The following is an 11,928-nucleotide window of genomic DNA, read 5'->3' on the forward strand; positions in this document are numbered from 1 at the left end:
ATTGAACATCACCACACCTGTCAAAAATTGCTATAGGAGGGTTGGCCAGGAAAATTATCCAATAGCGTGGAAAACTATCAGCAAAATATATAACTCAAACATTTTGCAAAATAAGTATATACATGTGAATGATGTTGTATAACTGATTGGAGTTATGCTCTTGCCGGATTTCTTATTTCTGCGCTTTTTGGTAATTCCCGGCATACACAGTCCATCCATGCGTGGTGATGGAAGTGATATAATGTGGTGGATGAAAGCTGGTACTGTCCGTGCCGGTGTATTCAATCATCTCCTAGTTAGTTTTAGAATTCCTATATAGTCTATTGTGATGCTATAATGTCACTACCATTATTATGGTTGTGTATATCCGTGTTCATGACGTTGCAGATTCCTGCTCGGATAGAGACGTGAGATTGGTTGATGGAACCGACAGACGTGAAGGTCGTGTGGAGGTGTGCAATGGTGGAGCATGGGGCACAGTCTGTGATGATTTCTGGGCTTTAAATGATGGACATGTTGTGTGCATGCAACTTGGACTGGGAAACGGTAATGTTTTTGTGTGTGTGCAGACTGCTATAGCTATACTCAATGATCAATGAAGTGCAAGTAACAGCTTAATTCTAGTCGTGTTTTCTTAGATTGCAATTTGTGGATTTCAAACTAAAACCTCAATAATCTCAAAAATTAATAGAGTCATTATAGTGCTAATAATTATTACCACACAATGGATAGTACCTTAAGAGAATGTGTGCACCCTGACATATTGAGCATGCAACAGAGATATAGCGCATTTAACCATGGCATAATTATGATGAAGTAAGGTTAACATTAGGTTATGAATTGACAAATCCTAAACGTGCATGCATGCATGTATAATTATGCATGATGGCCAAAAATAATAGTGTTAATATACACAATTGATAGTACCCCGAAGGGGAGGCCTCCTTTTATTATGTATACGATAAATGCTAATTGTTTTGATGTATCAGCAGTTTTATTTGCTTTAACCATAGATAGAAGAGAAAGGGATTGGCAACGGAGTGCACTTCCGGTATCATCCATGTTTCGCCTCGAGGGCTTACTTCCAATGTGGGAGTCTAAATATGAATAATTCATGAGAATTGTTTTTGCCGTCTGTAAAAAAGTTTACAAGCAGTTCTACTGCTAAACATCAATTTCACCTAGCTCATTTGTGTGGCGATTTGGGACATAGCACACACACTACGTACTTAGTAACACAACCTTAGCTATATCATAGGTGCTATAGGAACACAAGCATAAAAAAGCCTCTGACAGAGGCTCTGTGTACCTCTAGCTACTTTACGAAATCAAGATTATATTTTATTCATTTCTAAATGATACCTACCATCAGGGGGCATGTGTTTAAGTGTTGGAGGGGTCTTTGAGAAGTAGGCATTAGACACAATAAGTTTCCCGGGTTTTTGCGGGAGTTTTAGGGCGAAACACGGATGGTTTCAGGCCCATCTGTGTACATTCAATGTAAAAGCATCACGTGAACTGCCCCGTTGCCAATCCCTTTCTCTTCTATCTATGCTTTAACTTGCACATATTTTCGCAGGTATTAATTTCAGTAAAATCGCAAAAATTAATAATTATATACTCGATGAATCTCGTTAAAACCATGCGAGTAATTAAAAACGATAATTATTAACTCACAACTTAAAGCACTATTTAGCACAATAATATTATTATTACCAGCAAAAAGCAAAATGAGCTAAACAGTGAATTCGCAGACAAATCTACCTGTATATTATAACTATTTATCACGTACGCATGTACTGGCACAGACTGTTATCATTCACTAACTGCCCCCCCCCACACAGCCACATCTGTAATTAATGAAGCATTCTTTGGACAAGGAACTGGAGCTATTCTCCTGAACAGCCTCTTCTGTACTGGCACTGAGGCCACTCTGTTTGATTGTCCCCATGGTCCAGTGAACTGTGACCATTCTGAGGATGCTGGAGTTATCTGTACAGGTATCAAATCCTATACTGGTTGCACTGATGGGAGACACTAAAATGTGCTGAGCTAGTGTAGAGCTAGTGTAGAGCAGTAAATTCAGTGAGTGTAAGTGGAGCGTGCGAAATTTAGAGCTTATAGTATTATAGAGACTCTTAATCCGACTAGAAGCAATGTAAAAACGTTGTAACGGATTGGATAGAGTTCTGTTCTCGCCGGATTTCTTGTTCAGTTCCATGTTTTTTTGGTGTTTCTCCTAGATAGCATGCTTGTATACTTGTCGGTATTGCGATATTGCTGAGTCACTATATATAGGTGAGAGAAGTAGAGCCTGGGAGGTCATCTGCCTTGTGAAACTTCAAAGCAATTGCAAATCTGAAGAAAAGCCTTCTAATCCAGGCTGTAGTCGTTATGGAAACCCTGTGCAGAATCTCCTAGATATATGGCTATATATACATGGAGAAAGTGCTCCCCAAGAAACTCACTTACTTACCCATAGACTTAGCCAGTCAGACGAAGTTCAGTGAAATGTTGAAATAGTATTGACAATTAATACGTTCGTGGATATAACATTCAATACAGAGGCTAAGTCAACTATTTGTCCAGCCAGTTTCTTGATGTGGCCCTTCTCTGCAGAGATAAAACAGTTTGAAAATTCAAAATATATGAAATATTGCTAAACACAGGCAAACCCACTACCATCCTACTAATCACACTCATGAACCATAATTATGGAAATCACAACATGCATTTTTGTCTCAACACCATGCAGCTCTTATCGATATCCAGCCTTCCGATGCCCTAGTCACAGTTGGACAAACAGCTACATTCTCTGTCAGTGCTTCTCAGACTGGAGAGGGAACTCTTAGCTACCAGTGGCTTTTTGGTGGAGCACCACTGGATGATGTACCTGGAAAGATTTCTGGCAGTACTAGCAGCTTCTTGGTGATTGTTAATGTACAAGTATCTGATACTTCCCAGGGCTATTCGGTGGTTGTATTGAAAGGCGAGGAAAACGTCACATCTGACAACGTCATTCTGTCAATATGTGAGTTTGCACGTCCCCTATAAATATTAGCTATGACAACACTGCGTTGGATTTATGCCATTTTTATAATAAGCATGCACTTGAATTGGATGTCCATTCACAAGTATCTGGTGTGTTTAATTTATTGTGCTTCATGCATTGCAGCTACTATAATTGTGTATATTTAGATTCAGTGCCAAACATTAATGTATGCTGATAATATCACATGATTATTCTCACTTATTTCTCAGTGTCACCACCAACCATCATGATACATCCAACTGAAGAACTACACATTCTTGCTGGGGACTCCGTGACTTTTACTGTTGTTGCAACTGGAGAGCTATCGACCTTCATCTATGAGTGGCGAAAAGATGGTGATGATCTTGTTAACAATGCTCCTGTAATCACGGGAGCTGACACAGCTACGCTTAGTATCAGTCAACTTAAAGTAAACGATGAAGGAGACTATAACGTGTTCATAATGAACGATGCTGGTGGCATAGCCTCCAATGTCGCAGCACTCTCATTTCGTAAGTCATACATGGGTGCACATGCAGGGTATCATACAAGGGGGTATCCCCCTCTGGCTTCAATCCCCCCCCCCTAAAATATTTGCATTCAGGTACTAGTTGTATGACTGATAGCCAGCAGGGACACAGAGTATCGAAATAACAGTTGACCTTTTATAAAAATCATGCCTTATTTACTTCAAAATCCTGTATGACACCCTGCAGTGCATTTGAGTTCTGAGTACATAATATGTAGTATTTGGGGAGGAAAGGATGGCCATAATTATAACTATAGAGTTTTTGGATTGTCCGATAAAAGGATTTTGTGATTTTGTATTGGGATTTTATTTTGAGACCTTTTTCTATTCATCACAGTTGCACCTCCGATAATAATCAACCAACCAGATAACTTGATAGTTGTTAATGGCAACCCGGCAGAACTAAGGGTGAGGGCAACAGGAGATTTCCTCACGTATAGTTGGATTCATAATGGCGCTCCTCTTTCTAACGTCGGTAATATCGCAGGGGTAACCACGGACACTCTGACATTGTCATCTGCTCTTATCGGTGATGCTGGACTGTATCGTGTTGTAGTGCGAAATGATGCTGACACAGTATCTAGTATAGGTACTTTAACAGTTGGTAAGTGTGTACACAGTATATGTAAGGAGAGATATCACTTTCCATAACAGTATATCCCTTTTCTGGTCAAATTGTTGTAAATTGTACAACAACAACAATTAGCTGGGAGGGAGGTGCTATCAACTTGTCAATGTTGCATGATATTGGATTCTGTGGTAGATTGGATAGTATCATGAATGCGATTATCCTTTGAAGTTCTGCTGAGCTGTTCAATTAGGACATTTAAAAAGGTTTAAAACCAGCTATACAGCATGTAGGACTGAGTAGTATCCATCGGTAGACTTTCGACTATCTTGGTAGCCATAGAATATTTTCAAAGGACGAAGCAGTAAGCCATTTGTGTACACAGGCACTTCACAAGTGGACACAAGCACTACAATAGTCTACATGCTTGCTAAGCAGCTTAGTTGACCAGAGTGCAGTTTTTAAAGGCCACACATACTTCCATCGAGGCAGCAGCAAGGCATAAAATGGATGGTTAGTTTGTGCACAAAACCATCAACCATTCACCACGCCCATCGATCTCTACTAAGCTATGGCCACTTCATTGGGGGGCGATAAAATCAAGCTAATTTGGTCAGATGCAAACTAAGTGATGGAAAACTGTTCCAGATTGTGCGATTGACCTGGAAAAGGTATAGGTGTTTGTTAATGATTTTGGCCATGTTTTTAATCCTCAAGCAATTTCGTTTCTAAGCATTTTGTTGCACAATGTTCGTGGAATGGACTGCATGCTTTCCGGAAGCCATGCCTTTAATTTTTGCACGTTACAGCAGATAATTAGAAAAATTTTGTGAATTTAATTTTCGTGTACTCGAAAATTTCCACTCCAATTTGTCTGCATGCTATATAGTGGTTTTGTATGCCTATACTGTATAATTATTTTGTAAAAGGATATCTTAGCCTTGATTCCAGGCCCCCCTTGAAACTCCGCCTTCTTCTTCCTGCGGCCTGGAATCGAGGCGTTATAAAACCGCACATGTACAAAACTGGTTTATTACCACTGTAAGTATTTTAGTAGTTTCCCCCTATCCATTCCTAGTTCCCATGGTGATGATATCTAGCCATCCAATGGACTTGGTGAATGTCAATGCTGGTATCGACGTCAGTTTCTCTGTCAATGCTATGGGAGGAGAGCAGCTGGTTTATCAATGGATGAAAGATGGAGTGGACATTGTAAATACTCAACTTAAATACACCGGCACAGACAGTAACTCTCTGACAGTGCTCAGTGTGAATGATCCTGATGATGAGGGGGCTTACTCTGTAACCGTGGGTAACCCTGCTGTAACTGTCACCTCAAATAATGCTACACTTTCAATAGGTAAAAGTGACGTGCATGCACGTACTAGCTAATAACTGCAGGTCATGCATGAAATATAAGTGTTGCATGGCTATGTCACATGTATTCTAAAGCACTGTTAGTTGACCAGATCACTAGTCAAAATAGTTGCATGAAGAAAGTTTTGTGCATTAATACTGCTACTGTACTGTGTCTGTATATACAGTTGCCTGTACTCCACTGACTGGTCCAATTGGAGGTGCCATATCGTACTCTACCGGTGCTCTTAGCAATGGTAACTACCCGACTGGAACAGTAGCAGACTACAACTGCACTCTGGGAGAGTTGTTCAATGGAGACGCCACAAGGCATTGTCTAGCTGGGGGCACTTGGAGTGGAAGTGAACCATTTTGCTCAGGTAAGCTTGTTGAACGCTTTAAGACTCACCCTTCTTGGTATACAACTTTTATATGACACTTTTGGTTATGGTTTGTACCTTAATTGACAGTATATATGATTCGGTTCGAGCTAGTGTCCAGATTCACAGGTCATGCATGCATGTATGTGCACATATTAACTGGAATTAGTAAAACACCTCCTTCCCTGCCCTATGAGGTGCCGTTAGTGCCAAAACACCTTGTGTAAAACTAAAATTTACATTACTTTATATATTGCATAGTCTCCCGATTTATTACTAACTGGCTCACAAACGGCACCCTTCCCTAAATTGTACAATCATTATTTCCATAGATGTCTGTCCTGAACTTAGTGTGGAAGGTAGTGGTTTGTGATGATGATTGAGGTGGTGAGGGTTTGATTGGTGCTTCCATGATTACCTGTTTGACTAGACTTGGTGCCACCAATGGCATAGGGGCATGGAGCAGGACACCGTCATGTGACCGTGAGTTCCTGTCAATCGACGTGACTCTTAGTGTGCTTAGCTAAAACAATAATTATATAATTATTTGACAATGTGGTTTGTAGCTGTTCTGCATATTTTTTCTATACAGCTATATCCAGTGCCCGTCTTTAGCATCCATTGATAATACCGTCATCAGCTACAACCCTGTTGGTACTGAACCCTTTGGGTTTAATACTGAGGCCACTCACACTTGTGCCATGGGCTACTACTTGAGTAATGGGAGTGATGTGAGGGTGTGTGAAGGAAATGACTCTAGTACTGCTGGAACTTGGAGTGGTACTGCTCCGGGATGTTCAGGTATAATTTATTGATGGAGATTAAAACTAAATGAAAACTTACATAATTGACCCCATGCAGTACTTGTATGCTTCAGGCAATAAAGAAGCTCTTGAGTGTATTCCGTTTTAAGGCGTTTAATTTGTCTCCATAACGTAATGACCTCTTGCATGCCTTAGATCAAAGTGCATCTCTTGTATTATTGATTTCCGTGTGCAGCCAATCTCCCAGTCATCACCAGTGAGCCCAGTGACCTCCTAGTTAGCGAAGGGACAACTGTTCAGTTCTCTGTGACTGCTGAAGGTGCTAACTTGACTTACCAGTGGATGAATGGAGCTGGAGATCTTTCCGACATGATAGGGAATATATCGGGAGCTACCACGGCAACCTTGACAATCGTAAATGTTGGCTTGTCTGATGTTGGTGTGTATTCAGTTCGAGTTAGTAACAGTGCTGGTGACGTTAATTCAACTATGCCTAATCTAATTATAGGTAAGATTGCTTTCTTGCAATAATTTATACGTATACACCATAAATTGTTCTGTTTATATGATTTGTGTTTTTGATTCTGTTGCAGTGGACCTTCCTGTGATCACTTTGCAGCCGATGAGTACGGGAGTGGGGGAGGGTGCTAGTGTCACTTTTAATGTATCAGCATCTACGGGGGATGGTATTCTCAACTATCAGTGGCTAAAGAATGGGTCTGAGATACCAGGAGAAACATCCTCCACTCTGGTACTCTCTTCTGTCATGGATGATGATGAGGGAGCTTATAGTGTCAATGTCACCAACAGCCTCTTGTCAATCTCATCCGATATTGCTACACTGACAGTTGGTAAGTACTTGCAGTAATTAACCTCTCGTACAGAAGCATCAAACCAGCTATATAATAATGATCCTATAATTATATACAGGTTGTGCCCTAAATGTCCTCGGAACAAGCCCCTCCTCTCACACTGGACCTGGCTCTGTCTCTGTGCCCAATGGAGTGATTTACTACAATGGTGTTGTACCTGGGTCCATCGCATATCTGTCATGTGACGAGGGCTACTCTTCAAATGAAGATACAGTAAATCGAACATGCCTAACGAACGATACATGGAGCGAGATTTTTCGAAGGTGTGTTGCACTACCATCTTCGTCTGCAAGTTCAACTCTAACTACGGGAGGGTCAATTGCACTGTCAATAGTTCTGACTTTCTTTGTTGCACTGGCTCTTGGCATTCTTATTGCTTTACTGGCTTTGCTGCTGTTTAAGAAATCCCATGTAAAGTCATTCGATCCAGCTTCGAATTCGCATCAAATGGATGCTGTGCAAAATGAGTATGCTGGTGATGTGAAGAAGAATGACCATGTGGTGCTTGAGTCTAGCTTTCAAGATACAGACACAGCTGTAACTGTTGAAGTGAATACCATGATGGGTGGTCAATAAATACAAGCACTATAAATCATGTAATTTACTTGTATTGCATTATAACATTTAAATTAGAGCTGAGCAGTCTTTGTTGAATAGAAGTTTTATGTTATTCAAATTATTGTTTAAGTGAGAGCAGAACTCTTTGTTGAAGTTAATATCATTGTTAGTGTTAATTCCACACACTAAAATTAATATGTTTATTTGAAGATATTTACCATCCACAACCATGCAATTGTAGTGATTCGTGCACGCATAGAGTAAAACATGCCGTGTTTTGTGTACCTTTATATCAAATGTGTGTGGTGTGCTGAACAATATGCCATATGATACCACAAACTACCAGAGACCTACTAGAGTCCCGCTATATACAGGGCCGTAGATAGCTTAGGTTTGCAGGGATGGCAAATTAAATAACAGCTGAACATTTTTACTAAAAAAAGGTCAACTGTTATTCCATGTATCCTCTGAGTATGGCAACTTCCAACTTGCTGTGGCATCAAATAAAATAAGGTAGTTTGAACTAGGAAAGTGCCTGCTTCCCAGAGGCGCAGTGGAGCTCAGAATTTTACCTAAAAAAATGTTATTCTCAGCAGTCAGCATGCCATCAGATTGGGCATATGCAGATCAATAATTTTGTCAGATCTAGAATAACAGGGGGGGAAGTTTCCCCCCCTAGCCTCGATTCAAGGCCGATTAAACGTATTTTAATTGGCCTTGAATCGAGGCTATTTCCCCCCCTGCCCCATGTTGTCTACGGCCCTGATATAAGCATGTATGCGTGGTTTGCATAAATTATAGTACAGGTTATTGTCACACAAATATTAATGTGATATTTGTGTATCTTATTGTAAACAGGTACTAATTTTAGCGAATTTTAGCGAATTTGTAATTAACGCTAAATTAAGTACGCGCTAATAATAAAACGCAATTAAAAATTATGAATCTCATTAAAAAATAAATTGTTTTTTTCTAATGTACTTTTGTATAATGTAATGTACTTTTGAGAGTATGCTAAGCATGCAAGCTAGCCCTTTCTTCACCTGTATCTGACTCCAAACTTTCCATTCAACCTTAAAACTCATACTAGTACACTATACATCTTTTGAGATAAATTATATTGTGGTAATGAATTTGCCCGCTAAAATTAGTACCCTAAAAACAGAAAATTAATTATAGGATCGAAGGCATATGCATGAATGTCTTATAGTTGAACACACCGTCTGGTACCCGGCCGACAGTGCATGTTGTTGGAACCACACACCACATAGCCCTTGCTAGAATTATTGTGGTTCTGTATGTATTCGGAGGAAACAATTATGTTGGATTTCAGGTTGGTTGGCAGTCAGTAGTTAAAAGTTGAAGTGCAGTCAACCATGACCACTAATTGCATTAGTAGGAAGAAACACACAGTGCATGGTCATGGCTGAGTGTACTTCAACTTTTAACTACTGCCAACCAACCTGAAATCCTCTGTGTTGTTGGAACCACACACCACATAGCCCTTGCTATAGTGCATGGTTTGAACCTTCCAGTGCATGCAGTTCTGTATGTATTCGGAGGAATCAATTATGCATAGGATCTAGGAGGAAGTATACAATGTACATAGAACTGCGCAGGGTTCAAACCACATGCAATACACAAAGCCCTTGATGTTAGTGGGTTTATACCCGGAAAGGGCAGTTCTATAATTATATGTATTCCTGAGGGAGTACGTAGACTGAATTGCAGAGGTTTCAATTAAACCACAATAATTATGCATGCATCCTAAAAAAGGCTCTGGGTATACAGGTGCATGCATGACTGTTATGAAAATACCACTTACCACATATTAAGCCCTTGATGTATTGGGTTTGTACCCAAGGGCATGCATAATTATGTATTCCTGAGGGAGTACATAGACTGAACTGCAGAGGTTTCAAACCACAATATGCCTAAGGTATAGATAATTATATGCATGACTTAATCGTACTATAATTATGAAAGTATTCCTGAAGGGGAGCACATATAGAACATGCAGGGTTCAAACCACAATACACTCTATAAGATAGCCATGCATGCCATGGTACAGGTGCACGACTTCATGTTATTATTGACAACAGTTATTTGAAAGTTTAAAGTGCTATACCATGCAATTAAGGCCTAAAAGGTTGCACAGCTGGTTGTGTTAATCTTTTATCTCAGCATTCTTGGGTGTTATCACACCAGCAAGCCATAAAGTGGGCTCCATAAAGTTCAATTAATGTAAACCCAGTCTATAGTTATCTGGGCATGCGCAGCTAGTACACACTTTTTGTAGGGTATATACTAGACTCGATTCAGACCACCCCCGAAACTGGCCTCGCCTATAGGCTCGCAGGCTATAAAATAGCTGCTGCAAAGCTACACACATCAGTTTTTGCATCAATATTCACAATTATAGTGTGAGTCAAGGCACACCATTCTACTTAAAACTCAGTTCAAGGCTTGAGGTATGTTATTACTACAAATGCAGAATCTTGATGTAATTACAGCACCATGCACCGTCATTAAAGTACCAGCTCAACAATTTTTTGAGGTCCTAAAAGAAGCACCAATTCACCGTTGCTTCGTGAATTAAAGGGACGGTGTGTTTGTGATGTCAAGGTTCTAGTCGCCCTTATACTTTTAGGTTTTATTATAATCATGCTGATTGTCTAGAGACATACTTAAGAATTTTTTGGCACTGCAGTAATAATTATAGCGCTACAGTAATTATTCTGAGGCAATTATTAAACTTAGCTCGTGTCTGTCTCGTGAACACTAACTTGCTATAGCTGTTATGGCATAAAAGTGAATATTATTTATGGTACGGTATGCATGCATGCATGGGGGTGCCGGTATGTATCACTTCTTTTTAGTTCTTCATGGTGATATCCCTCACTTGACTAATATATAGAGTTAGTGCATGCTGTTATATACACGAAAGTAACCAGTATTTTGCATGTATATACGTGGCATGGTAATTACGTAATTAGCCCATGCATGCATGCATGGTTCTACAATTATTTATTGCAATACAGTATAACCTTGCTATAATTATTACACATCACCATGCATGCATGCATCAGCAGCTTTTCGAATCAGTATGACTCACGACGGTACCAACTATCTTAGGATAAAGGAAACTGGAATAACTATTGATACTAGCTCATACACTCAGGATCGTCTTCGAGGTGAAGCACCAAGCCATGGGTTTACTTGGATTGACCGTTTCAATAAAAAGCACTTCGTCAAGGTGACTTCAAGCAATCAGCAAATTAATGTGATGTTTCCTGTTAGTAATCGTGAAGTCCGCTTTAGGGCAAGCGGTATAGATAATCCTGGAGACGAACTCCGTACCGGCTGCGGTACAGAGCATAGGTGGTGTGAGGCGACATTCATTTATCAGAGCTCTGGCCCACATGTATTTAGCTCTGGCCCACATGTATTGGGTAAGTTTACTTTCTATGAAGACAACGACATTTCTTCCAGATACACTGATTGGGACAACTGGGATCGGGCAATAAAAACAGCCAAGGATGGAGTTGACTTGGGCACAGCAATCAAGTCTGCTGCTGGATACTAAGGCATGCATGCATGCATGCAATGATGCTGAAACAATCAAGGAGAGACTGATGTATACACATGTAGTTTAATAGTGTGACGTGCATGGCTTACATGCAGACTTAGAGTAGTTTCTAGACTAATCTCCTTTGATCTAAACTGGAAGTAGATTACTGCACAATCATTAATTTTGTGTGTCCAAATACTTACTATAGTTTTTGTGAAAGTGATAAAATCAATCAGTTTATAACATGCATGGTCCACGCATAGCCTCGATCCCAGGCCGAGTTTTCGCTTTTATAACGG

General features: G+C 40.0%; 2 protein-coding genes and 1 long non-coding RNA gene across 3 annotated transcripts; all 3 read left to right on the top strand.

The window, feature by feature from the left end:
* The first annotated feature begins 353 nt into the window (after positions 1-353).
* LOC135335049 (contactin-5-like) lies at positions 354-5,690 on the top strand. The gene is made up of 7 exons (XM_064530483.1): positions 354-546; positions 1,845-2,000; positions 2,756-3,031; positions 3,262-3,543; positions 3,898-4,164; positions 5,207-5,451; positions 5,673-5,690. The coding sequence occupies exons 1-7, from the start codon at positions 354-356 to the stop codon at positions 5,688-5,690; spliced, it is 1,437 nt and encodes a 478-aa protein (XP_064386553.1).
* Positions 5,691-6,508: 818 nt separating this feature from the next.
* Positions 6,509-8,206, top strand: LOC135352051 (uncharacterized). Its single transcript, XM_064551153.1, has 4 exons — positions 6,509-6,665; positions 6,864-7,136; positions 7,222-7,479; positions 7,559-8,206. The coding sequence occupies exons 1-4, from the start codon at positions 6,566-6,568 to the stop codon at positions 8,074-8,076; spliced, it is 1,149 nt and encodes a 382-aa protein (XP_064407223.1). The 5' UTR covers positions 6,509-6,565; the 3' UTR covers positions 8,077-8,206.
* A 1,536-nt stretch (positions 8,207-9,742) lies between these two features.
* Positions 9,743-11,876, top strand: LOC135352052 (uncharacterized). The gene is made up of 2 exons (XR_010399582.1): positions 9,743-10,529; positions 11,151-11,876. It is a non-coding gene; the product is annotated as an uncharacterized LOC135352052 (long non-coding RNA).
* The last annotated feature ends 52 nt before the right edge of the window (positions 11,877-11,928 follow it).

This window comes from Halichondria panicea, chromosome 1 (assembly GCF_963675165.1).
Source record: "Halichondria panicea chromosome 1, odHalPani1.1, whole genome shotgun sequence".
NCBI classification, from domain to species: Eukaryota; Metazoa; Porifera; class Demospongiae; order Suberitida; family Halichondriidae; genus Halichondria; species Halichondria panicea.